This window comes from Aspergillus clavatus, genomic scaffold (genome assembly GCF_000002715.2).
Source record: "Aspergillus clavatus NRRL 1 1099423829736 genomic scaffold, whole genome shotgun sequence".
In the NCBI taxonomy this organism is placed as follows: domain Eukaryota; kingdom Fungi; phylum Ascomycota; class Eurotiomycetes; order Eurotiales; family Aspergillaceae; genus Aspergillus; species Aspergillus clavatus.
The window spans coordinates 645,708-672,667 of NW_001517111.1; the positions used below are offsets into that span (position 1 = coordinate 645,708).

Here is a 26,960-nt window from a genome sequence, read left to right on the forward strand (position 1 = left end):
GAGAGGCCGTTGTTGGAATCAAAGCCGATGTCAGAACCCTTCAGCAACTCAGCTCTTCGGGTCAAGCTGCCAGGAAGAAACGGGAAGAAAACCAGGTGGAGAAGGGAATGCGGGCGATAGGTGGAGCTATCCAAGCCCATTTGAAACAGGGAGGTGAAAGTCAAGGCTCCTCTTAAAAGGTCGTGTTTGGGAAGAAATTCTGTCACTCCAATTCAGTTTCAAATTCTTTTTGAAGTTGTCTGTCATACTCCTCTTTATCCGACAGTTTGCAACTCGCGATGTGTCCCACATTCTTCTCCCAAAGAAAAGGCATTACCAAATTGAATTCTTCGATATATTCTGTGCAGAATAAGGGTCGGATATGATTCTTAAAAATCCCGAATAGGCCAGAAGGGCTAGAGAGGGCCAGAGTATACCAAAATGTTCCTGCTGTCCACGTTCTATTCATGACTTCTGATAGTAGTGGCATGCTATTCCCTCTGGAAGTGGCCAGTCTGTGTCTATCCTCCTCAACAGTCAGGACGTTCATGAATTCTCTCCGAATTTCATCATACTCTGATGACACTAACTCGTCCACACCCTTGCCCGTTAACCAATGCGGAGGTCTAATCATTTCGATCGGTAAAGAGCAGGCCCACTCCAAATCTACTAGACACGTTACATTCCAATCTGCGTCGACAAATATGTTGCTTTGATGGATGTCCGTTAGAGAGAAGACAAATGGTCCGCGTCGAAACCCTCTTTGGAAAAAGGAACTGGAAACTGTCCGCATTGCTGAGAGTGAAGATAGCTGGAAAACGCAATCTCCAAGATTATTCACCGCATTTGGTTGATACCGAAAACGGTTGTCATGGAACGTAAGGACATCCGCCACGTATGAGTCAACAGTTGAATATGTGTACCCGCGATTTATGCCCGTCGGTATCTGTTCATTCTCCAGCTGTTGAATTTGTATCGAGAGTGGCCGGTTCGCTAAAACCAAAAACCCGTTTTTGTCGATAACAAACGAACCAATTCTGGGGAGCGGATGTCGGCTGATGCTTAAGAGAATGCGGGAGAGGCCACGAAAAAGGTTTGTCCGTAGCTTGACATCGGATTTGCTGTCCATCCACGTATTTGAAAGCATAGTGCCGCGCTTTGGTTCAATGTATTCAAGCAGCAAGTACGAGGAGCGAACGGCGTTCTGGCATCGAACAGGGTGGGGAACATATTCAGAAGGGATTGGATACCCTAGCCATGAGCGAATCCGACGCTGAAGAGATTGTAACCACTGGCGCAAGAGCGGAAAGTTTTCTAACCGAGTAAACTAGACGAATTAGTTAGGTAGAGGAAGGCATGCGTGCATATATGTACAGTTTCACCGGTAGAGAGAGCAAACCCGTATAACTGCGGAATTGGCACGTCGGGGCAGTTCTTTTCGAGCCACGCGTATGTCCCCGCCTCGCATTTGACCTTTTCGTCTCCATTACCGGGCATGAAATCGTCGCCGACGCGGTATGGTAGAGGAAAACGCACAAGCACACGTTTTCCATCACTATTGCTGAGTATAACAGGAATGCAAACGTTGAAGCTACCATACAGCCAGTCCTCCACTTCGGACACGCGGCAGACAGCAGGTGAGCTCAAATTAAGGTGATGCGCAACGATGGTCTTGATCCAGTCCCTGTTGTTGTAGAGGTGTGTAAAAAATCGGGTTTGCTTATCATGGTATTCAAGTTGGTGAAGGATGTTACCCTCCTCTTCCTTGGCAGATGCATAGGTGATCTCCCGTCGAAGAAGGCGTCGGGTCTTTAACATGGTGCTAGGATAAATAGTAGGCTGTCGCTTCAATGGAGATGGCGGTCTTCTAACTCCTTTATATTGTCCCCTGAAACAGTCGGGGATGGAAAAGTGGAATAATTGGCTCTTTCTCCGCCAATAAGGACGCAATAGTTGCGCACAGAATCTGCTCCACTCTTGGTGTACCCACAATAGAGAGACGAGATTCGAACGGTAAATGTGTCATAGTAGAGTTAATATATGGAGCCTAAACCCAAAGCTCGGTAAAGCTAGATCAGCCTTCAAGCTTTGATTAATAGCCTTTGGCGTTGTTGAGGACCTCTTATTTGGTCTTACGTCATATCTTTAGCACAAGGCACAAACGAAACAAATGCTCTCAATTTATCCTAGACCCAAGGCTAACTATGCGGGGCGGTGTACGGCTGTCCCAATTCTGGTTCATAGGGGTTGGGTTATGCGGAGCTCATGGATTCGAATCCCCCAACAGGCATTTCCCGGGGGTAGTGAGCGACTCGCTATGAGTAGTTTCGCAGACATACAAGATAGGAAAGCGAGTCAAGCACTGTGTAGGTTGGGACTTGAGATGACTATAGCTAGCCACATATAGGGCCTATTTGAGGCGAAATTCTTCTCGCAGACATTGGAGACCCATAGTTAGGTAACCCACTACACAACCTGTCATACGCACAAGTATCTGCTGATGATAACAACCCCGAAGCCCACATTTATGCGTCCAGCAACCTCCTTAAGGTCCCAAACAGCTCCCCAACTGTCGAAACCCTCCAAGCAAAAGTTGCAACGGTCACATGGACAACCACAGCTGTGCAGACAGGTCAGGGGTTCTTCTTCTAACTGCCTTAAACAAGAATTATTTCTCGTCACTTCATTCTCACTCCACATCTGTATCAGTTTGTGAACACTTATAATTTCTTCTGTGACTGTTCAAAGGCGCACTACCACGCTGTATGTCTGAATCCACCTCCAGACCCAGGATCAGAGGGCCAACCCCAAAACTTAAAATACTCATTCAACGGCCCACAAGAATTCTAGGAAAGGGATGCCATGGTTACCAGAGGAAGAGGAACTCTTAGTAGAGATAAGAAAGAATTAGGCCTTCCTTAGTTAAAAGTGATAAGATTATTCTCAGATTAATATTAGGGAAGAAGTCAAGGTTCTATTTAGGTATATTAGAGCACAAATCATAAGAGGTATAATGGCTTCCCGCACACTGTTCTCTCCCTTGTTTACAGTATAATTTTCCAACGTAATCAGTCGGAAACCAGGATGCCCGTCAGGATAAAAGATTAATTGATTGACTGTGGGCAGGCAAGCATCCATGCATTGGCATCAAGCAATCTTTCTGTAGCTCGTCAATGGCATTACAAGCAGCCTCAGGATGGGACTCCTGGGTTAGTTCTGGGCGACTAAGATACTCGTAGCGTAGACGAGTGATCATTGTCATACAGAAGCTAAGGAGGGTCAGGAAAGGCCTGACAAGGACATAGATATAGAACATAGATAAGACACAGAACAGATAGAGAGGCTACAAGTAGGGAGGGAACCTGCCAGAGCAAGTAGGGAAGAAATTCAGGGAAGAGACAGATTACATCCTGAAAGCAAGGGGTGGGAATCTCTGTAGTTACAGCCATATGCTGCATACCTGCCACGAGGGTGGCTGGGACAGAGTATGACAATCATCAATTAATCAATCTGGTTGACTGCGGAAGCTGACCACAGATTAGCGCCGCAGTCGCCCTGCTTCGCTGCACGTGATGTCAAATAGCCTTGGCGCAAATGTGACACTACTGTGTGTTTTAGACTTAGCATACAACTGAGCTGATACCCCTTCATAAACCAGCCATGCCAACGCTTGCACCCGCACACGGTAATGCAAACGAGCCAGCTCTACGTCTCGGTTTTCTTTTTTTTATTAATATAAATACTATGAACTCGGCCCACAGGAAAAGCGTTTCTTGAATGAGAGACCTAGGGAGAATTCTGTTGATGCCTTCTTGTAAGGGCGTACTATTGTTTGGGCTTCTAAGCTGCGTCCTCTTCTACCCTCTTCTTCAGCGCCAGGAAATCCGCCTCCTTTTTATTGATCTCCTCTTTCATTGCCGCCCATTCCACATTATACTGGTTTAGCTGCTCCATCTTGCTGTTCAAGAACAGTTCGACTTCAGGGCCGGGAACTGTTGCGAGCTCATCAATGGAAGGTAGAAGCTGTCGAATAGCGGTCCAAGCCCGGCTATCGGGCGATTCGAAGCAAGAGTATATCAACTCATGAAACCAGAATTTTCCGTCCTTCATGGATTCGTCCATGAGAGTCGCCATACTGGGCATTGAGAGACCTTCTGCTCTTTTCTGCTCCTCCTCCTCCAGTACATTAATAAACTTCTTAAGAAGCGAAAGTACTTAGAAATATCCACATCATCCCAATCAAACGGCTTCTTCAGAAGTAGCCACCGCGGGGACGAGTAAAGCATTTGAAATGGCGCTGCATAAGCCCATTCCCAGTCGAGGACCGCGACTATCTTCAGATCCTGTGCGTTGTTGACGAGCAAATTTCCAAGCCGGAAATCGTCGCAAATCAACCTGAACGGACCATGGTCATACTTGCTGTCAACGAAATGGGGTACAATGGCCTTGAATATCTTATTATGGAGATACTTGCGACGAGCATCTTCCATATCATCGACTGAATTAGGTTGGGCCCTCAGATGCTGCATGTCCTGTTCGGCGACATCCTGAAAATAGCTGGTGGCTGAAGAGAATGTCTTGGAAATATGGCCTAATGGTAGGCAATGTCGGCTGGCCAGGCGTTTACTAATTAACTGCAGGGGGTACACACCGCCAACACTAACGCCCCCGTGGCTCTTTATCTCATTCATCTTCAGCGTCAGAGGCCTTGAATAGATGCCGCTGCCAAAATCTGTATATCTTGAAAGCGAACCTATACGCGGAAAAGTATGTGCTGAGAGCTCCAACAGGATATTCGCAATTTGTCGGTATATAATTTCCAGCTCTTCATCACTGATGTCCAACCGTAGCGTGCGAGCTTCTTCCGGGCCAGTACCTTGCCGTAAGATCGTGTCTAACGGTTCCCCCTCAATATATTCCATGATGATGAACGGCCCCAGGCCTAGCGGATTCTCATGACCGAGTCCCCATGCAATAACAGATGGTACAGGGATGTTTGTCTTCTCTTTGACAAACTGCATTGTGGCAGCTTCGTGCCTGATCTTTTCATCACCATCCATTACTCTGCCAGACACTGCAAACCGTACCATCCATTGTATACCATCATTGAATTTTACTCTGCAGCTCCAATTAAACGAACCGCAGTTATCACCGACAACCTCTGAAGGCTGATTATTCCGGAAAGTTGAAACCCAGGTCGCGATAGGAGGCCCACGAGTGCTATTAAACCGTCTAGCCCAAGAAAGAGACTCGGCGTAGTGAGAAGCCTCGGCGCGTTCGTCCCAGTCCATGCCGGGAATCGATTGGAAGAACAATGGATGTGACTCGATTTAAATTAAGCAATAATAATATATAGATGAGTAGCAAGAAGATGTGGGGGCCAACGGACGAGGGACAACAAGCTCCCATTTATTTGGGCAATTTTGGGGCTAATCATGTCACATGACATACAAGTCAGGTTGACTTGTGCTTCAGGCCCCAGTCGGTAGAACTCCGCTCCGTACTCCGCACAGGTACTACTAATGCTACCCAATCACGCCTTCCACCCAGCTGCATATTACCCGCAGTATGCACAGTAAAGTGACGAATCTTGGAAGATTAAGCTCTCAGCGTTGAGAAGCCATCGGTAATGAAGTTTATGTGGGAATAAGTCAGTTAAGATATGCTATTTGATGTTCAGGAGAGCAGACCTACAATAGCTGCATATTCTACTTGCAGACTGCAGATATGTCGACTTCAAGATGGCTATGATGGAAACAACCCAACATTTTCGGCCCCTCTATTTCGCATTTGGATGCGCGGTTACAGTTAAGCATGATTAAGACCGCCACTGTTAATATGTCTCTGCGGCACACCACATGTGAGAGTGAGAGGGGAAGCGACGTCTTGCTTAGAAAGACATGATATATCCTGCATTGTAATTCACCTGGAAGACAGATATATAAAGAAGCATGTTTCCCTCACGCCTCTGTCTTTGATCATTAATAACTCAGACCTACTATTCTTAATAGCAACGTGCCCTGTACATTCCCAATCTCGCCCCAGATTAATTCTTATATATGGCAAATTTCTGAAAGGCAATCACTGCACCTCTGTTGCCATGTCTCCAGATTATGACACCTCCTGGCAGCCCACCTTAGGAGTTGTCCTTGCGGAGCACAGACAAGGATGACCTTAAGCAACTCTTTGTTGATGCTATCCAATAGGTGCTGTCGGATATGGCTGTTGTGTCTGTCTTATCGCCTGAAAAATCCCATCTCACCACTGCCAGCCTGCTGATGGACCTTCTGGAGGTCTTTCAGACCACATTGCCTTCCGCTGCTACTACCAGACACTCGACATCAGCGTCTGTTGGCGTCGAGAAGGACAACTATTTTCAACTGTCTTGTGATAGTAGGGGTGGGACACCACCAAACAGTCCCTGTATGACCCCTTCAGAGCCTGCTGCAATCTTCTAGCTGAAAGAGTCCACTGGTCTCCTCGTTCATACTACCGACAACCTGAGAGTATATTCAGTCTATGCAAAGAAGCCGCGAGCAACTGCAAGCGACTGCAATGTCTTGGGAAGTCCAAAATCGGCAGTGACTCTCAATGATGATGATGTTGCAACTCTTCAAGGCCTTGGACCTGCCAATGGTGGCCAATTGACGCCGAATACGGTCGATACCGCTGCCACAGGTGGACAACGTCTGGCGCCAGGCGCTCGGGTGTCAAATTTGGAGGAGAGAAAAACTTGTGGAGTGTAATTTGTGCTGTTTATTTGTGTGACACATTGCTAATCTCTGATTTAGCTGTGACATAAAGAAAGCCTAATACAAGTGCTCCTCAGCACCTCAGCTTAATGCATATGAGCTTGAGAAGCTGTTGGTGAATGCTACTGACACGAGAGGCCAGGTTGACTTTTCCAATACGGCAGATGCTTTTGGCTCTTGTGAGGCTTGTGAGATCAGATCTGAAGATCTTAGAGGTGAACATCAGGATATTCCCTATTAAGAAAGCTCCCATGCTCCCTCAGAGCCTGTAATAATGAGCTAGTTAAAAGACCTTTTCCAAGCTGTGCTTGAATTCAAACCTTAAACAGCTTCTAATGGCGCAGATAACAGTCCCACTGGACCTGAGAAGAAGGCAGAGACTAATCAGGATAGGGATTACAAAAGGATTCTGGCCTCCAGGATGGAATATAAGACTGTTAATGAAGTGTATGTCCAGCACTGTCTGTATTCTACATCTGCTAATAAGAAGTGCAGCTAGGATTCTAAGATGTATAAGTATAAGATTGTTGGTTCCCCTCCCCCATAGGATGTGGGTGAATTAGATGAATTTGTATTTGTTGTCCGCAAGTGTATCTGTAAGTATGGCTAATTGCTGCAGCTCTTTGACTGGCTGACATGTGTCTAGAGAAACAAATATATGATGTTATTATCTATATGGATATTAAGTCACCAGGCCTGTGAGACATCTTGAGATGCATCCTGAAAGATATTAGAATAGTGGGACTTGAAGCTAACAAACCTGTGGTATAGCTATGCATGATTTATGTAGGCTTTCTTGCTAATAGCAGCATAGGTAGAGCAGAACTTATTATTCTATTTTCTTCCAGAGTTAAGGAGTTTTGGCACTAGCTCTAATGATAATACTATGGAAGGGGATAGTATATAATATCTAAGTCTGCTAATTAAGTACCTAGAGAAAGTATATAAGTTAATAACCAGCTAGATGAACTCACTTCTAACTTATAGGAAGATAATATATAACTTATTATGGGCGTTCTTTAAACCAGGCGCGCTGCTATATATAATATACCCTTCTATAGGTCTGCTCTGGTGTGTTTATTATAGCTGTAGTAAAGAGATAAAGATAGTCTAGAAGGGTGTTTATTTTAAGATCTAGTATTAGTATTTTAATTATGATATAGAAGTATTCAGTGAATCTACTAAGATTTTACAGATTGAAATATTCTCCAAAGCACGCAGAATTAAAAATCTCCTAGTATATCTATTTAAATACCACCCTAACCTGGAAATCTGGTCGCGCCTAGTATTAGCTGGTTAAAAGTTTGTGTTGCTCATTGGCTGTTACTATTAGTAATATAAAGGAAATATATTCATCTAATATAAGGATTAACTAATAAAAGTTCATATCATTAGTAGGATCATGATTAATGCTTAGCAATTCTAGAAGTAGAATCCCAACTACACAAGACTAATAATAAAAAAGCCCCATACTAATATGTTTAGCCAAATTTTGGATTATGAAATTATTAATTATGTCCAGAGTAATGGTATGGATCCTAGTGAGTTAAAGGAGGAAGAGCTAGCTATCTATAGCCTGATGATTCTTAGTTTCTCCCTGAATGAGAAGATTTAGAGTAAGTTAATGCTTGAAGACTAGTGAGCTTAGTTAGCTAATATTACTAGGAGAATTTGCTATAGAAAAGATGGCTATAATCTAATTCTCTAATATGCCCTTTGATATGTTAGTAAGCCCCAAGGACAAAAAAAAGATTATTAAATCTCTTACTAAAAGTTAGGTCCGCGTAATAACTAAGGGAAAATTTAATAATATTATTAAAGAAAAAGGGTAAGGCGTCATCATACTCCTATAGTATGTATCTAAAACTTCTCATAGTGGTTTAAACTACTAACTAGTATAGGAAGCAGTCCTCCTAGTGTGGGGAAGACTTTGACAGTAGAAGCTATCTTAAAATAACTATAATAATTACTCTACTTAGTAATTATGAGCCTGATATCCTCTTAACCACATAAAAGCTAATAAATACAGATTTCTGCTAGAGATCTTAGTGCTTAAGCTAAGGAGCTTAAAGTCTAGCTAATATATACCTTCTGTGTTACTAGTAACTAGAAGGCTGTGCTCCTCCTAGATAAAGTAGATATTTATCTATAGTAATAGGATGACCTATAGTTAGAATATAACCACCTTATTACCATATTCTTGCGCATACTTAAGTATTATCCTAGTATCTTTTTCCTTATAATAAATATGCTCTAGGACTTCAATGCAGCCATCCTTGACAGAATCTAGTTAAAGTTATAGTATTATAATCTGGACTCATCAGCTTAATAAGCTGTCTTCAGACACTTTTCTGCTAAGATAGGAGCAGAAATATTAGAAGATGAGATACGCAATTTAGCTGAGGTCAGCCTGAATGGTCAGCAGGTGAGAGATTTAGTCTATCCCAAGATGTATACATATACTAATAAAATATCTAAGATTAAAAATGTTATCAAGCTTGCACACAACATCGCCATGTCTGAAGGGGTCCCACTGCGTGCAGATCATATTTGATCAGCCCTCAGAGCAAATGGGTATACTATACCTACTCCTGGCTCTAAGGTTGATAACAGTCTCTATGACTATTAGGCGCAGCTTAAGGAATGCAAAAAGGATTTTGGCCACTATTTTATTTTGCCCCCTGTTTCCATCATTGAATATGTCTTTCTGTTCGATATTCGTCCTCTTTTAAGGGCAGGGTTGAATTCAGAAGTGTAGTTACGAGGAATTAATCTGAATTGTGTCTCCATGGTGTCATCTCCTACCAGTCCAGGCATAGAGCGGACATGTCGATCCTCCCTGATGTTAGAGCCATTTCATGGTTGATGTCTTAAATCATTACTTCTAACCTTCAGCTAATGGAGGACAGAGTTCCTCATGGACAAGACGCTGCGAGCGTGTTGTTAAACATCAGTAGCAGAGCGGAGATTGGGTGTCTTTAGAGAAGGCAATATTTAAAGCATTCTGCGGTACTTCGTAGCGGAGAACTTCTTGGAACTCATCATGGAGGGCAGGCCATCTTTGCTCAGATTGTGGCTTCGAAGCCCCTCAGTCCTATGTTTTAGTTACAGAGTAGCGATGACTCATAGCCTAGCTAATGATGGTACCTGCGCGAGTATCATGTGCCTTGCCGCCAGTTGCAGCCAGTCATGCTGAGCTTGGTAACGCGTCATCTCATCTCACTGTTTTAACTGAGGGTTCCTACTTTTGGCAACAATACAGCCAACTAGAAAGCTCTCTCCTGGAGGAAGCAAAAGTGCGGGAACAAGATGATCGACACAGAAGGGCTATACGCTGTATCTAACCTGTAGTCTTTACTGGATCTATCATGCCTTCCACAGTCTTCTCTCGGTCATTGAAAGTTAAAAGACCGTCTCGATATACACCGAGCACAACTGCCACACTCTGGGAAATAGTCTGTTTGTGGGAGGACTATCAGCCGGGCAACAGGCAACCTACCACGTGATTTGCAATTACCTGCAGCTAGCTGAGCAAGATGCACCACTGTTGTTTTCTTCTTGAGTTGCGCTGAAGATATTGGTCGACGGTCTGGTCAGCGCCCGCTGAGGAGTGAGCAAGTTTAGAGATCATGAAGTCTTTGCTGTTGAAGACCAAGCTATCATGTGATTGCTAACCTGGAAGGATGACTTAGGCTCAGCGGAGGTTTCCTAAATAAATGGCGGACTTGGTTACGACATTCTTTAAAACACCCCCGTTAAAGCAGAAGTTGATCCGTTGGAAGACCATCCATGTAATCCGCGCCGCTCGCGTCCTGGCCAGTTCTATATCGTCTGAATAAACTAAAATACCTGTACCGTCCTCATCACTATCGACTATAAGCCATCCCCCAACCAAGCTCAATGAAGGACCCGCGCTATGGCGTGGGATTTTGAGTCAGATGTTGGATCCCCTGCCTTACGGATTGTGCATTGAGATTTCCGGCTGGATAATATTGTGGGATTTGATTTGGAGCCTGCTTCAATCGTTGACCTCCATCGATACAGACTAGGTTATCAGTCAGGGAGGAGAGCGCGTAGCCAATACTAGCTGTCAGAGGCTTGCAGTAACGCTTAAAGATGTATAAATGGAAGCCAGGCATAATTCGCCATAGGGTCAAATCATAGTAGGTCTTTTGCCTCAGTGCGGGATGAGGTCTTGTACAGTCCATGTTCTAGCCTAGGAAGGGGAAATTATGTGGTGTATTATCAATGATATATCTTCATGCTTTGCATTATGACTGTATGTGTTCTTCTCATCCCAAATCTTCTTGCTATCTTTCCCATGAATTGCCTAGACACTCTATTAGCTCTCATATATGAGAGGCTGCCCACATCATAAAGGATCATATTCTTGTTTCCTGTGCGTGGTTGCAGGCAGTCAGTTCCTGATGCTCTGGATGAATATTCACAGTCTCTTTACCACTTAATGTATTTTCTCTCTAACTCATGGACCATAAGAGATAATATGGCCGTGCCCACGCTTCATAAAGTGGTCTGCATTTGGCCTATCTAGCCAAGGGAATCTGCTGATTCGAGCTGCACCAGGACAGCGGATTCTTTGATATTTTTAGATCCAGCGTTATCTAGTGTATTATCAATAAAGAAATCATCTTCTAAAATCTTACAACGATTTACTGCTACTTACATAAAGCTGCGTTGTTAAGGTAGGTAAAAGAACTATTTGCATTAAGCAATATACATCCTTATTCCCTAGTCTGATTCCTCTGACCTCGCAATAAGAAACAATCAATTACATTCGCGTCAGGGGATAAAATATCAGTTGCATGGTGCCGATAGAGAACTGTCTATGGTGTTACTATTCTCTTTCCTCCTTCCAGATGTATCCTCCCAACGGCGTATGATCACACATATGTTGATACCCAGAAATTGGAATGGTGTCATATAGACTTAAGCAGGCGGAACACTCCAACAACATTCAGCACATCCGTATAATACCTTCCAAACAAGTGGAGAAGGTGGGGTTACAGCTTCGATCCTTCACTTTTTGGAGGTTTGGTCTTGGGTTTGTTCCTCTGACAGCCGTTCTAGCTCTTTTGCCTCTTCCACATCTGAGTCTTCCATTTCGGTTTCGTATGCTTTCAGGTGCTCCGGGATCTCCTCATATTTTGCATCGCGGTTGTATAGTTCCTCTAGTTGCCGGGTGATTTCCTCTGGAACATCATAGTTGATGCGGAATAGATGGCCATCCAGGCACAGGACATCTGGCGCGACAGACGGCATGTCTGGGGCTTCATCTCCGGGTTGAGGCAAGCTGTCTTTTGGTGGCATTGCAAGAGTTATTTTTGGTGATCAGAGGAATAAAATTAGTCTTCTGCAGATCTTGTTTTGCTCTCCAGCCTCAAAAATTGGCGATGTGTTATGTTTGTGCGGAGGGAAACAGAGGGAAGGAAGGGTGACAGGAAGGACAAAGAGATTTTCAGCCACAGTAAGCAATTAATGCAACCATCAGCTGACAGGCAGGCAGATATAAACTACTTAGATATAAGCTATTTTAATTATAATAAGAAAGATTTTCTTTAGTAAGACTACTAAGCTCTAAAGGCCCCTATAGAAGGGCCTAAGAAGAAGTAATAAGATAAGGATCCTATAAGTATAAGTATAGCTATAGTAGAGGTAATATCTTTTTAATAAGAATAGATTATTATATAATATATCTACTTATCTATAAAGATTACTCTTCCTAATTAGACTATCCTTAATTATAGGACTCTAGTAGATAATAGAAGTAAAGTTAATCTAGTATTATCTACCCTAGTAAAATAAATAGGTTAGAATAAGCTTCTCTATTAGATATTCTTATAGATAGTAAATAAGAAGAGGCTTCATAATAAGGGTATTATAAAGGTTTAGATTTAACTATAAGATACTAATAGAAAATAGGAGGAATTTCAGATCCTTATAGTAGTATCTCTAGATATTAAAGATATCTATCTAGGGATGCTATAGCTGATATAGTATGCCCTATAGATAGAATAGGATAAGTATATAGTCTACTTCTATAGAGAGGCTATCTAGATAGATATAATCTTTATAGAGTAATTCTAGAAAGAGCTAGAGATAGATCTATAAGGGGCTATATAAATATATATAGTTAAAGTATAAGAGGTAGTATTATTAGAGATATCTATATAATATAATTAATTTATAAATATCTTCTTAGAGAAGGATACTATAAGTATACCTAAATACTATAAAAATATAGACTTAAAGATTAAATTAAAGAAAGAAAAGAAACCCCTATTTAGGCTTTTTTATAGTTACTTCTTATATAAAGCTATAATAATTAGGGAATATATCTAAACTATACTTATAAAAAATTAGATCTAAGAATCTAAGTCCTTTATAAAAATATCTCTACTATATATATCTAAGAAGAATAGAAGTATCTAAATATATATAGACTTTTATAAACTTAATATAATTACTATTAAGAATTAATATCTACTTCTACTTATTAAGGAAATAATTATAAGACTAAGTAGAGTATAGATCTTTACCTAGCTTAACCTCTATAATATATATTACTAAATTTAGGTTACTTATAGGGATAAGTAGAAAATAGTCTTTTATATAAAATATAGAGTATATAAGTACTTAGTTATGCCCTTTAGGCTAACTAATATATCTATAATATTTTAAGGATATATAAACTAGCTATTCTATAACCTATTAGATATCTATGTAGTAGTCTATATTAATAATATTATTATTTTCTTATAAGATCTTAAGGATTATTAGGATTAGGTCTATAAGATAGTATAGTGCCTATAGGAAGTAAGGCTATATTATAAGCTTAGTAAGTATATCTTTATAATACTTAAAATTAACTTTCTAGGATATATAATTACTATAGAAGATATTAAGATAGAACCCTTATAGATAGCTATTATTATTAACTAGTCTATACTAAGGACTATCTATAAGATCCTAGCCTTTATTAGCTTTATTAACTAGTATTAATAGTTTATTATAGGCTATTCTACCTTAATAGCTATATTAATTAATATCCTATATAAATCTTAAGATAGGCCTATACAGATAGTTAAGAGTAAGAAGGATATTATAATTAAGAAGGATTATAAGATATTTCTTAAGATTAAGAAAGCTTTTTATAAGATAATTAAGTTAATATACTAAATAAAGGACTAATAAAGCTAGTTAAAGATAGATATCTTAGGGTTTATCTTATATAATATCCTAACTTAGCTTTATATAAATAATATATAAAGACCAATTACTTTTTTCTTAAGAAAAATAATCCTTATAGAGTATAATTATAAGATTAGTAAGTAAGAATTTCTTATAATAATAAAGTCTTTTAAAGAATAATAATACTATCTAGGAGGATATATATAGGAGATAGAGATAGTTATAGATTATAAGACTTTATATATCTTTTAGTTAAAGAATAAAATACTCTTATAAATATAGATTTATTAATTTTAATTCTTAGTAGGGTTTATCTTTAGAATTATATACTATACTAAAAAGTATAATCCTATAAATAATCTATTAAGAAGGGCTAATTATACTAATTAAGTATATTATAAGAATTAGCTAAAAAGAGAGGAATAAATAAGAGAAAAACTACTTATTTAGATTAAGCTTATATAAGAGCTAATTACTAGGCTAGACTTAATAGCTAAAATCTCTATAGTTATTAATATCTAAGTCCTAGAGGTAGAGATCCTATAAAAAGATATTAACTATATATATAAGTAGGAGAGGCTATATAGATATAATCTCTTATAAAGACTTCTAGAAGTATTATTAGTACTTCTAGAGAAGGATAACCTTATAAAAAAAATTATAAAGAGTCTGTAAGATCCTTTTATTATTATATTATAACTAGATTAAAAGTTAAATAAAATATTATTCTAGAAGCTTTATAATAGTATACTCTATTATAAGAATAAGCTTTATATATTTAATTAGTACTATCTAAGGCTATAAATCCTTATAAAAATATATATTAATCCCTATAATAAATACTTTATATATATGAGGACCTTAGAGCTAGTAAAGTAAAGATTTTAATAGCTATTAATATCTAATTTTATATATTAGTACTATAAGATATATAGAGTATACTAAAGATTATAAATAATCTATAAAAAATAGTAGAGACTACTTTAATCTTTACTAATATTATATAAGATATAGAAATAGATTAGTATAGACTTTATTACTAATTTATCTATAAGTATTTATATAGGGGATTCCTTATAGAAGGTATTTAATACTATCCTAGTTATTATTAATAAGATAAGTAAGATGGCATATTTTATACCTATATAAAAGAATATATCTAATAAGAAACTAATATATATAATAATCTATAAGGTAGTATACCTATATAGGATACCTATAAGTATTATAATAGACTAAGGATTAGTCTTTATAAAGGGGTTCTAATCTAAGATAATATACTATTTATATATTAAGTATATACTAAGTACTACCTATCACCTATAGACTAATAATTAAATAGAGTAGCTAAATAGTATACTTAAGTAATATCTTTAGAGATATATAAACTTCAAATAAGATAATTAGATAGACTACCTACCTATTATAGAGTTTATATATAATAATATATATTAGTTATCTATCTAGAATACCTTATTCTATATAGTTATAGGAGTAGACCTATAGGTGATAGCCCTAAATACCTAAAGGGGGGATAATATTACCCCTAGCTTATATAAGTATATAGAGTATTTATAAAGGATAAGACTAGAAGCTATAAATAGAATTAAGAAAGCCTAGGAGTACTAGTAAAGATATTAAAACTAGAAGAGGATTATAAAGAACTTCTAGATTAGTAATAAAATCTAGGTTAGTACTAAGAACTAGTTATAGATAAGACTAAGTAAGAAGCTTAATTAGTTATAGACTAGTTTACTAAGGGTAATAGAATAGGTAAGAATAAATACTTATTATATAAAACTTTTTATAGATCTAAAGATTTATAATATCTTTTATATTTTTATGCTATAAAGATATAAGGAAATAAAGGGTATAGACTCTATAGAGTATTTCTTAATAAGACTTATAATAAAGGAGACCTATAAGTATTATCTAGAGAAGATCTTAGACTTATATAATAATAGTAGATTAAGGGAATTATTAGTCTAGTAGAAAGGATAGGAACCTAAGAGAGATACTTAAGAATCTATAATAGGCCTATAATATATAGATATTTATAAGGAATATAATTTATAAGTAGGGAGAACTTTAGCTTAATTAAAATAAAAGAGAAAGTAATACTTATAATAGATATAGGTCTATACTATTATATTAAGGCCTTAGGCACCTTATTTATTATATAATCCTAGTCTAGTAAATATATAAACTATAGGAGAAGATATCTATACTAAGGAGTAAGACTATTATTAGAAGGAGGTATCTTAACTTATTAGTAAGTATACTCTTATATAATATAGATAGTTAATATACTTCTACTTAATACCCTTAAAAGTATACTATATAAAGAATAAGATACCTAAAGACTATCCTATTATTACTTAGTAGTACTATATATACTTATAACTATAGGATAGGTAGTAATTAGCATAAGTTATAAGAATAGTCTTATAATATTATATATAGATTACTAGTATTAAGCTAGGAGTAAATCTATAATAGTAAATATATCTTAAGACTAATAAGAATACCTATTAATATTTATAGCTAGATAGAGGCTTAGCACCTATCTATAGGATAAGATCTAGAAGTATAATAGATATCTATATAGTCCTAGAGTTAAACTATATATTAGATAGATATTTAATAAAATAAGTATAAGCCTACTCCTTAATTATTATACCTACTAGAGGTAGTATATCCTAAGCTACCTATATAAATAGGCTATTTAGGATAGGGAGAGGATTCATAATAAATTAATCCTCTAACTAAAATATTTAATATATAACTATAAAGAGTAGTTATAGAGTAGCTTATTTAGTTTACTAGCTAAGGGACTACTTATATTAGAGTTATAGAATCTTAATATAGAGGCTAAATAAGAAGGGAGAGGAACCTAGACCTAGGACCTAGTAGGAGCTAGAGAAGTAGTTATTATTATTACTAAAAGAAGAGAGATTCTATAACTTATAGATTAAGTAAGAAGAGAGGAGGGGTATTAATAGAGATAGATATAAAATTTTATATTTATAAAATCTATAAGTTAACTAAAGTTATTAAAAAAGAAGTATATAGGGGTTTATTTATTTATTTATAAGCTATAGAAATAATCTATAGATAAGAATATTATATAAGATAAGCTTATAATAATACTCTACTTAAAAGATCTTATTATAATTAAGAGATAAGAGAAGAACTACTTATAGATAACTTAGATTACTATCTATAGATATAAAGATATTATATAAGAAGATAGTTATCCCTACTTATAAATAAAGAAATAAAGATACTTAAAATACAAGAAAGATAGATAGAATCTACTTATCTTTAATAATAAATAATAAGTAATAGATAATAGATAATAACTTAAGAAGAGAGAAAAGAAGATTATAAAAGGCTAGAAATATTATTTTTTAAGAGAGGAATATATAATTATCTTAACTAGCTATTTATATAATAAAAATAAGCTATAAAGTCTTTAATTTTAGATCTTTATAAATAATAAGAGCATCTTTTTCCTATATTAGCTATAATTTTTACTCTTATAGAGAGGTTTTTTAGGCTTTTATATAATTTTTTAATAGCTATACTATATAGAGGAGGCTTATAGATTAGGAAGACTATAAGGTACTAAATACTAATTATAAAGATTATATTTATAAAGGCCTTAAGAGACTAAGGCCTATAAGAGAGGGGGGTAGTTATAAGGCCTCCTAATAATATAATAAAGATATCTATCTTACCTATATAAGGGTATCTCTTAGTTAGCCCTTACTAAGTAATAGGTCAGGTAAATTCTCCCTTATAGAGGAAGAATCCTAATCTAGTATTAATCTACTTAATTATCTGAATTCTTAAAATCTAAGCTATATAGTATCTATTCTTTCACACTAGTCATATCCCATATATGAAACCTAGTGTTCTCACACTTTCTTTACTCTTAATCTAAAAAAATTAAATAATATATTAAGTACCTTCTTTAGCTTCTTTATGAGTTTTATATTTATATAATTATATTTTTAGAATATACTAAAGCTATAATATATTAAGTCTTTAGTATCTATAAAGATCTCTTTAATTATTTTAAAAATTTAATAAAGCTCCTTAAAAATAAGAGATAATATTAAAAATAATAACTTTATAAAGTTCTATAAGTTATATATACTAAGCTAAAGAAATACTATAAGAAGACTTATAATTTTTATAATTTTATTTATATTATTAGTATAATTCTTAATCTATATTAGGAGCTTTTATTTTTTTAAAATACTTCTTAGGCTAATAATAGCTATAATTAGATTAGAGAATATTACTATAAGCTTAAGAAGATCTTTAATTATTATAAGAAGAAGTATTTATATACTTAAGCTTTATTATTTATTTAAGTACTATTAATTAGCCTAAATTATATTTTTTATAAGTTAAAATAGTACTAAATTTTACTAGATAAAGAGGTTATTAATAATAAATTTTTTAATTATCTTAATAAATATAAGTTATTCTTCTCTTATTATTCTTTTATTAATCTAATTATAATAATATTTTAGATTACTATCTAAATACTAACTTCTTTAATATTCTTAACTAATAAAAATAAAATATATCTTAATTTTTAATACTTACTTTAATTACTTAAGACTTTCGTACTATTCTAGTAGCTAGTATTAGGCTAGAGAATCTATTTAATATACTACTACTACTAATATAACTACCTAAACCCTAATATAATATAATCTATTATACTCTTAATATATACTAATTAATTTAAAATTAATTAGGAATTCTAGATCTTACTTAATAAGGTTAGTAAGAGAGATATTAATATAGAGAATAATAATTAGAATAATCTAGATATTATACCTAATATTAATAAGAATAAAGAAGATTAAGGTAGCTTTAATAAAAATAATAAAGATAATAAGATAAATAATACTAATATTTTTATATCTTAGTAAGAGATAGCTAGTAGAGAGGGGTCTAATAAAGATAGTATTAAAAATCCTATTTATTTATAATATAGATTATTATTACTTAAGTAGTATCCTAGGCCCCTACTACCTCTTAATTATTATAATCTTACTATATAGCCCATCTACTAGGGTATTTTAAAAATTATATTAAGGGGTAAGTTACTAGATAGGTTATTTTAAATATAATAGAGAAGTTCTACTTTATTATATAGTCTTTATAAAATTTAACTATAGTTAGAATACTTAATTAACTTAATCTATTTTAAACTATATAATACTTCTATAAATATCTTTAAATAGGTTAGGTAGTTTTACCTACGTTTAAAAATTATAAAACCTATAACTAGCAGTTTTAACTAAACCTAAAACAGGTCTAGGATATAGAAACTAAACCTAAAGTAATTCCCTAGGCTTACCTTTAACCCTGCACTGCTGTGAGTTTGGTGAGGTTTAGGTTTGATTTCTGCAGTTCAGTTATGCAACTCTAGGTAAGACTGTCAAGGTAAGACCATCACAGAGCACCAACTACAGAGAGGTAGATGCTTTTGTCAGATAATTTCCCTCTTTTAGATAGCTATTAAAAATTACTTATATTCCACTATCTAGGTGACCTAGATAGCTTCATCTTCATGCCTTAATACTGTAGGTTTCATAGTATATATAAGAGGTTATAATTCCTTACTCTCTACCTAGGGATTTAAATAAAATTATTCTCTAGGCCTAGACCAACAATCTTCAGCGAATCTCTCCAAAGGCGGTCCTCCTCCTCAGGGTTATAGGTCTGCCTCACCCATCCAACTCCTAGGACCTGACCATCATCCGGACCCCGCTCTGCTTCCCGGACATCCTCTAAATATTTGCCACCATTATTCTCCCACTCTTTGCTCACAGCAGCCCAGACGGTCGTTGCTGCACCCTGTTCCGCTGACTTCAGGATCTTCAGAATGTATGGGTTGGTCATAAGTCCCTCCAGGAACTCAGGGGGCATGTTGCGGGAAATGTCGGTGTTGATGGCACCGGGATGCAGACTAGTGGCATGCAGTCCTTGAGCACTATAGTCTCTCTCAATCTTGTTGGCCAAGTACACGGCCGCCAGCTTGGAATTGCTGTAGGCTATCTCATGGCTGTATCCGCCTTTTTCGAAGTTGTAGTTATCACTGGCGGGGAGAGTGGCGGCGCGGTGTGCAGAGGAGGCCACCACGACCACACGGGAATGGAAGTCAGGTGTCACGCTGGCCAGCAGAGCTTGCTTCAGCAGTTGGAAGAGCAAGAAGAATCCCATATAGTTGCCAGAGAAGTGCGCCTCAATTCCATCCTCAGTGAGCGTGTAGGTCTGCTGGCCCATCACTCCTGCATTGTTGATGAGGATGTTAACCTGGCCCTGTGTGGCGGAGAGGATCTGCTCCGCACCAGCACAGATGCTCTTGAAAGAATGTAGGTCCATCCCAACGAGCGAGACAATGCCGGGCTCGAGGATACCGGCCAGGTTCTTGTGGGCCTTCGCCAGGTTGCGGGCCGTGAGGAACAGAGTGGCTCCCGTGGCCTTCAAGGCGCGGGCGGTCTCAACACCGATGCCTGACGTGGCGCCAGTGATAACAATCACCTTGCCAGCCAGCTTGCCTTTGACACCCTCATCTTGGATGATCTGGAGGGCGGTTGGTCGGGCGTCCCCGGCGCCTTGAGGATTGAGATGCGCGGCAGCGTAGGGACTTGAGGAGCCCATCTTGTGCAGCTTGCTAAAGGAGGTTGCAGGAGGTCAAGCATGTGATGAGAAAAGTAGTGAGATCAGCTTGATGAGGTTCTTTATCCACTGCCATGAGAGAGGTGTCTACTTTTAAGTTATAAGTGTGTGTAGATCTCCCTGGAACCCTGGATCTATCATCCAGGCTCTGTAATATTACGCCCCGGTACAATACCGGGCAGCGGCCGAAGGAACGGCCCTGCTTATTGCGGGTGTTGCGGCCGCAGCTTCCCCGCTCCCGCTCTCGGGTTTTTGGGCCTGAGGCCGACAAAGTCCGTCTGTCCTGCCACCTCAGCTAAACACTCATTCCCGATCTATGCACACCATGCAGATTGCAGACCCCTATTCGTGGTTTATTCGAAATCAAACTCCACCATGGATACTAGAGATTGATTACAATAAAGTGATGAAGAGACACACAGTCTGGCAATTCACCTCTTATCTGGCCCTGCACTCTAGCCACCACCATGCTTCCACATCTTAAACCATATCTCCTACTCGCCATTACCCTCACACTCACAGCTTCAACCACCCTGTGTCTCACTCTCCACACCAACACCACCCCCCAAACCAGCGCGATCCAGAAAATCGCCAGCCTCATCCACGGAGGCCCTTCATCCCTGAACCTCTCCCACATCCACAACCCGCATACTAACACCAACCCCATCAACCACACCACCTACCAACTCGGCGATACAAACTTCTACAGCTTCACCTTCTACCTCCATGAAGAATGGCAATTCCCCCTCCGCAGCGCCTTTTACCTCGCGCAGTTCACCGCAGACTTCTCCGACCAGACATGCAACGCGTACCGTCCGTCGGGCCTTGTCTACGTGCAAGGCGACCAGCTCCATGCCCGCGTCCTCGTCGGGACGCCCTGTGCGCCTGCCTTGACCTACTTCGAGGACCTGGGGCCCGTGCAGGTCGGGAAGTGGCATCGGGTGAGCATTATGGTGAAGTGGGCGGCTGATGAATCTGGGTTCTATCATTTATGGTTCGATGGCGTCAAGGTCCTAGAGAAAGAGGGGATGGAGACGATGATTGACGATCCGAGGGTTTTTGAATTCGGGCTGTGTGGAGGGTTGCGATGCTCTTGATGGTAGGTAGTATCTGTCCTCCTTGGTCTGTCGGGGAGTGGTTTGGGGGGAAACTTTGCTTTGTGTAGAGTGGATTGGATTGCTTGCAAGCAACCACGCGATTCTTTGGGCCCTTTTGGACTCGGTTCGATTTACCTCTGGTCTACATTATGCATTATACTTGCCGCCACAGAACCAGGGACACCCTTCAACCCGCCGTTGAACTCTCATACCGCAGCAAACTATTCCGAGCCGTCGCATTGAGCACATACCCCGGCAGCCTGGGCTGCGGAATCTCCGGCGAGACGTTCGGGTCCGCGCCCGCCCGGTCCCCAAAATAGTCCGACGCAGACCCCAGGGGCGCGATGATCGAAGTCGCCTGGTTCGGCGTCGGCGGGAGATGCGGGCTACTCGGTCGGAAGAGCGGGTGGATGTTGTTGTCGAGGAGGGACTCGCGGGAGGCGGAGAAGGGGTCTGTGGTATTGGCATGAGTCTTGCCGTCGGAGAGTGTTGGGCGGCGGACGACCGTGTCGATGGAGGGGTTTGAGCGGAGGGATCCGGTGCGGCTGCTGGGCGGATGGAAGTAGAGCGGTTCCATTTCCCTCAGGGACCTGTAGTCCGGGGCAGGGGATGTAGTTCTCAAGATGCTGGTGTGCACGCTCATTTCGCTCTGCGGGGAGGGCAGGGGATCAAAGAGGGACGACGTTCTGGAGAACGATGAGCCTTTCCATTGTGGGCTCGGGGAAGGGGAGATGAAATTGATTGTCGAGAGAGCGGCGTCTGCTGTTCGGCTTGTATCGATGGATAGCTTGGAGACCCGGTGGGAGTGGTTGTCGAGGATATTCGACAAGACAAAGGAAAGGGCGCAGAGGAAGCCCTGGCAGTATGCTGCGATGGCCCAGACGACGCCGTGGGCGATGGTCAGGGTGAAGCGCGGGTCGGATCTGCTTGTCTCTGGACGATGGGCACTCAGACTCCATATTGTTTCGCCGCTAACGGTGCCGATGTTGATGAAAATGAGGATGCTGAAGAGGGCTCGGGCGCGGACTTTCCCCAGGCGCCATTCGGTGACTCGTGTCTCGCTCTCTAGGAAGAGTCGGTAGGAGAGAAGCCCTACGAGTATGAGATTGAGCGCCGTGAGGCCGATTCCGGTCCACTTGATGGGAATAAGGTCATCCGATGTGAGGTCATGTAGTTGATATAAGGCAATGGAGATGATAAGATCGATGAGGATGAAAAAGGCGGTGGTACTGCCCACGAGGCAGACAAGCACAATTCTGCTCATGGTCTCTCTGAAAAGGGTATCAAATAGAAACAGGACTTTTGAATGAAGGAGATATAAACGAGAGACTGAGACCATATAGCTGCCAGCTGAGGTCTGATATAAGTTCACAAGAGAATATTAGGGAGAGTCATATTGAAAGCAAAGGAACGATATCGGGAAAAGCATTCCCAATGCCTGGAATATCCCCCACGTCTGATATAAAGACACTAAATCGGATGATAGCAAGATGATGACGCCTACAATGCATCACAAGTAAGCCACCCCGGACGAATTCGAGACTAGTCGCTAAGCCCAAGGCCAAGAGGGACAGAAAGCCGGATAGACTCGTCGCAGACTCGGACCAACCACTAGTGATCGACTTCACCAACAATGCCCTTGGAAAGTGAGTTGTAACTTATAAACCTGACGAATCGAGTAATCTACCGTCTATTCTCTTCGTGATTGTCATTGAAACCCCGGTCCAGGATCCGTGTTCCGGGTTTCAGCTGGCACTAGGATTCCTAGTGCAGACGTAGTGCCCCATTGGCGCCGATACCAGTTGGTTTCCCTGATTGATACCCTTGACGGCTTTGGTGCATTGGCCGTGCCGGGAGATTTCTCAGTGAGCCACAGTAGTCTTGATCCAATCGGATTTTATGTCGTTTTCCAGTCTCGGATGCTGTTCCTTGATCGTTGTACCGCATGGTGTCAGGACAGTAGGCGACGACATCTATGGTATTTATGATAATTAGATTCCTTCAAGAACAAGGAATGGATAATGCGGAATTAGGCAGCTACCATTGGTTGACTTCTATGAAATAAGATCATTTGGAGAGGTCACTCAATTGAGATAAGGTGGGCCATACATATATACTCACTTCTATAAACAAATCTAAAGCAGGATATACTACGCCCATCCCTCTGCACAACAACCAACAGCCTGAATCAACATGATCCACCATCAGTCAAGCCCCTTCCGCGTTGACAAAACCCTGTTGTGAGATGGAGGAAGTTCGTACCAGATTCACAGACTTTGATATTGTGGTTTGGCTTCATTCCTACGGTATACTCCGCCCGTATATATCACTGGATGGAAGCGGCGACCTGAGATCAATTCCTGCTGATGATAGCAAAGGTTTTATTTTGACTGTTGTATACAAGATAGATAATCTTGCTGCAATGGGCCTCGACCACATCCAGAGCAACATCAAGACCAAATCAACAGGAGCCAGGAACCTCATCTCTCCTTTCTAGACATCTACTCCGTACATCAACATCTATTCCTTCAACCCCATCAGATACCGCACCCCGGAGTCCAACATCCACCACGCCGTCAACTCATGCACCCACCTGCCCACCCCCGTCTCCAACGGCATCACCACCTTCTCCCCCACCGGCCTCCACATCAGCGTCTCATTCATAAACACCACCCGCCCATCCCCATCCTCCGTCAAACTCACCACCAGCCGCCCCTGGATAACCCCCATCGGCTTCAGCGCAAACTCCACCCTCTCCGCCGTCCGCAGCACCACCCGGTACGCGCCGCACACGGAATCCCCCTCACGGAACTCCAGCGCCTGGATCCGGGCCGCGTCGAAACCAGGCTTCTCCGCCGCCGTGCTCATCGCCCGCAGGATGTACGCCTGCGGGAGCCGCGCGAACCGGCTCATGTTCCGCTGCAGGAAGCGCGTCAGCAGATCGTGCGTGCTGAGGTTGGGGAGCTGGGCGCGCGGCACGGCGGTCGAGGCCGAGTCGTAGACTGCTGTTGTTTGTGCGGTGAAGACGCTTTCCGGGGCCGTGGTGATGTGTGTGGCGAGTGAGCGAGGGAGGTGGCCGTGCTGGGATTTGGTAATCAGGCGGGATCTGAGGGTTTCGTGGTAGAGGTAGATGCCGATGGCGGCGGTGCCGAGGACGGCGGATGTGAGGGGTATGATGGATTTCATTGTGGGGTGGTAGTTAGTTGGGGATGGATAAATAAAAAAAAAAATAGAGGGAAAGGGAAGGAGATATTCTGAGTGTTGGGATGGATTTTATATAAGAAAGTTTTGAGGTCTTTTGGAGGATGCGGCGTTACGAGTGCCGAATACGAGGTTTGACGGCGTTATGACCTTTATGCTTGACTCTATTGTTAGACACCCGGTGGTTGGTCAGTATATGGTGTTTAATAAGGTATTTTTCAAGGAACAAGATTCCATCAATATCTTCCACCTTTGAGATTTGGTAGCTTGAATTATTTGTGTAACTGTGGATAGCCTCATATTTGCCGGATCAAAGATAAAAACTCAAGGGGAATGATAAACAGTTGCATAATGCGTTTATTTAGTGCGTAGAAGGAGTAATACCTTCATTGTTTCTTGTACTCTTTGTTCTAGATATAGGTATCTGGTCCAGGCAGTTCCTGGAGAAGACATACAAAGCCATCATTGTCCTAAAATCAAAGACTGCTTGCGACATATCTTTCACAATGACGGTGAAACTTTCCGACATTCACGACAAGAAGCAAGACATAATAGGATATTAAGGTGCCACAAGCCCTGGCGCGAAGAAGAGTGGTATAAATACGCACTCGACTCAGTCTTGAGCGCTTCCAATTATTCTATCATCCACGATTTACTCATCACCCTCCACTTACAATTATTATTCTCCAAATCAGGCCAACTCGACCACCAGAAACTGAATCGAATGTATTTCTCTGGCCAAATGAGCCTCCCACCTAAACTCCGCCAGCAGATCGCTGAGCATCTGTCGCCTGAAGATACCTACCGGTTCCTTCGCGCGGCGCCTTCCATGGCTCAGACCATGACAAGGCAACATCTGGAGAAGCAGGATGAAAAGGGGCACACAGCCCTGCACTTCGCCATTCACGAAGGAGACGAGAGCACGGCGCGTCTCATCGTCAACCGCATCACGAACGTCTCCCAAGAAAGCAATCGCGGTGTGACCCCTCTCCATCAAGCGGTCCAAGATGACAATGTCGGTATTGCTAAGATGCTCATCCACGCCGGGGCTGATCTAGCCACAGAAGACCAGTGGGGTCGCTTCCCGCTGCACTTGTTCTGCGCGATGAGAGACGAGCCTGAGACCGAGGAGCTGGTGCAGCTCGCGCTCTCGAAAGGTGCGGACCCCAACGCTGAAGACATCTTCGGTGCTTCAGCCATACACTATGCAGTTCAATATCCGTGGTCACCCAGCCTGGATGTCCTCATGGCACTACTCAATGCAGGAGCTGATCCACGATCCTCGGATAAGGACGGCCTCACGCCTCTCTTCTGGACGGTTCACCACAGCCACGCGGAGGCGTTTGAGCTCCTCCTCATGGCCGGGGCCGACCCGCTTGCGAATAGTAAGCATGGGACGATTCTACACGCGGCTGTTGAGGCGGGTCGAATTGATTTTGTGCTTCGGGCTATCCTGCTCGGTGTGGATTTGATGGATAGGCAGAATATTCTGAACGAGACGCCCCTGATGATTGCTTCGAGACGGAGGTTTGCTGACGTGGAGCAGATTCTGATTGATGCGGGGGCTTTTATTTGAGGTTTGGACTGGTGAGTGCTTCCCTCTTTCCTTGATATGATTTTATACTGGGTATGCCAAGTCTAGTTCGTCAGTTTATTGAATGTCATCACCAGGAAGAAAACAGTGTGTCCTTTTGAAGTAGATAGATCCCCTGAATGTAGTCATTGGCATATAAGCAGTGTAAAGTCATAGTTTAAGATATGGATGCCTTGGCCGGTTCAGGCATCTGTTCGCGTGACCACAAGAAAATCAACACTTGAAGGGGAAAGCCATGAAACAGACCATTTCCACTTAGTAGATACTGAGTACTCTGGAGGAGGTAACGCTCAGATACAGAATCAATCGTTTCCCTGGAAGAGACTGAGATTATCATCATCCCGATACTCTTCTCTGATACTCTCTGGGATGGAGACTGATACATAGCAGTGCCGTGGCGTAACAGTCGGTCAGGTATTG

At 40.5% G+C, this 26,960-nt stretch overlaps 9 protein-coding genes across 9 annotated transcripts, besides 2 other annotated features; 3 read left to right on the forward strand and 6 right to left on the reverse strand.

Annotated features, from left to right (window-relative positions):
• Positions 1-1,230: 1,230 nt before the first annotated feature.
• ACLA_059270 (uncharacterized protein) lies at positions 1,231-1,797 on the reverse strand (the record flags this gene model as incomplete). The annotated part of the gene is made up of 2 exons (XM_001276688.1): positions 1,231-1,293; positions 1,354-1,797. 2 exons carry the CDS (start codon positions 1,795-1,797, stop codon positions 1,231-1,233), a joined length of 507 nt encoding a protein of 168 aa, XP_001276689.1.
• A 2,022-nt stretch (positions 1,798-3,819) lies between these two features.
• ACLA_059280 (phosphotransferase family protein) lies at positions 3,820-5,039 on the reverse strand (the record flags this gene model as incomplete). The annotated part of the gene is made up of 3 exons (XM_001276689.1): positions 3,820-4,173; positions 4,209-4,711; positions 4,733-5,039. The coding sequence occupies 3 exons, from the start codon at positions 5,037-5,039 to the stop codon at positions 3,820-3,822; spliced, it is 1,164 nt and encodes a 387-aa protein (XP_001276690.1).
• A 1,158-nt stretch (positions 5,040-6,197) lies between these two features.
• ACLA_059290 (uncharacterized protein) lies at positions 6,198-6,725 on the forward strand (the record flags this gene model as incomplete). Its single annotated transcript, XM_001276690.1, has 2 exons — positions 6,198-6,402; positions 6,487-6,725. 2 exons carry the CDS (start codon positions 6,198-6,200, stop codon positions 6,723-6,725), a joined length of 444 nt encoding a protein of 147 aa, XP_001276691.1.
• Positions 6,726-11,279: 4,554 nt separating this feature from the next.
• ACLA_059300 (uncharacterized protein) lies at positions 11,280-12,059 on the reverse strand (the record flags this gene model as incomplete). Its single annotated transcript, XM_001276691.1, has 3 exons — positions 11,280-11,353; positions 11,416-11,447; positions 11,773-12,059. The coding sequence occupies 3 exons, from the start codon at positions 12,057-12,059 to the stop codon at positions 11,280-11,282; spliced, it is 393 nt and encodes a 130-aa protein (XP_001276692.1).
• A 912-nt stretch (positions 12,060-12,971) lies between these two features.
• Positions 12,972-14,324: a mobile genetic element.
• Positions 14,325-18,732: 4,408 nt separating this feature from the next.
• Positions 18,733-18,875: a microsatellite.
• A 729-nt stretch (positions 18,876-19,604) lies between these two features.
• ACLA_059310 (putative short-chain dehydrogenase/reductase) lies at positions 19,605-20,630 on the reverse strand (the record flags this gene model as incomplete). The annotated part of the gene is made up of 1 exon (XM_001276692.1): positions 19,605-20,630. One exon carries the CDS (start codon positions 20,628-20,630, stop codon positions 19,605-19,607), a length of 1,026 nt encoding a protein of 341 aa, XP_001276693.1.
• A 485-nt stretch (positions 20,631-21,115) lies between these two features.
• ACLA_059320 (polysaccharide lyase) lies at positions 21,116-21,745 on the forward strand (the record flags this gene model as incomplete). Its single annotated transcript, XM_001276693.1, has 1 exon — positions 21,116-21,745. The coding sequence occupies one exon, from the start codon at positions 21,116-21,118 to the stop codon at positions 21,743-21,745; it is 630 nt and encodes a 209-aa protein (XP_001276694.1).
• Positions 21,746-21,932: 187 nt separating this feature from the next.
• Positions 21,933-23,009, reverse strand: ACLA_059330 (uncharacterized protein; the record flags this gene model as incomplete). Its single annotated transcript, XM_001276694.1, has 1 exon — positions 21,933-23,009. One exon carries the CDS (start codon positions 23,007-23,009, stop codon positions 21,933-21,935), a length of 1,077 nt encoding a protein of 358 aa, XP_001276695.1.
• Positions 23,010-24,265: 1,256 nt separating this feature from the next.
• Positions 24,266-24,931, reverse strand: ACLA_059340 (uncharacterized protein; the record flags this gene model as incomplete). The annotated part of the gene is made up of 1 exon (XM_001276695.1): positions 24,266-24,931. The coding sequence occupies one exon, from the start codon at positions 24,929-24,931 to the stop codon at positions 24,266-24,268; it is 666 nt and encodes a 221-aa protein (XP_001276696.1).
• Positions 24,932-25,688: 757 nt separating this feature from the next.
• ACLA_059350 (ankyrin repeat domain-containing protein) lies at positions 25,689-26,522 on the forward strand (the record flags this gene model as incomplete). The annotated part of the gene is made up of 1 exon (XM_001276696.1): positions 25,689-26,522. One exon carries the CDS (start codon positions 25,689-25,691, stop codon positions 26,520-26,522), a length of 834 nt encoding a protein of 277 aa, XP_001276697.1.
• Between the last annotated feature and the right edge of the window lie 438 nt (positions 26,523-26,960).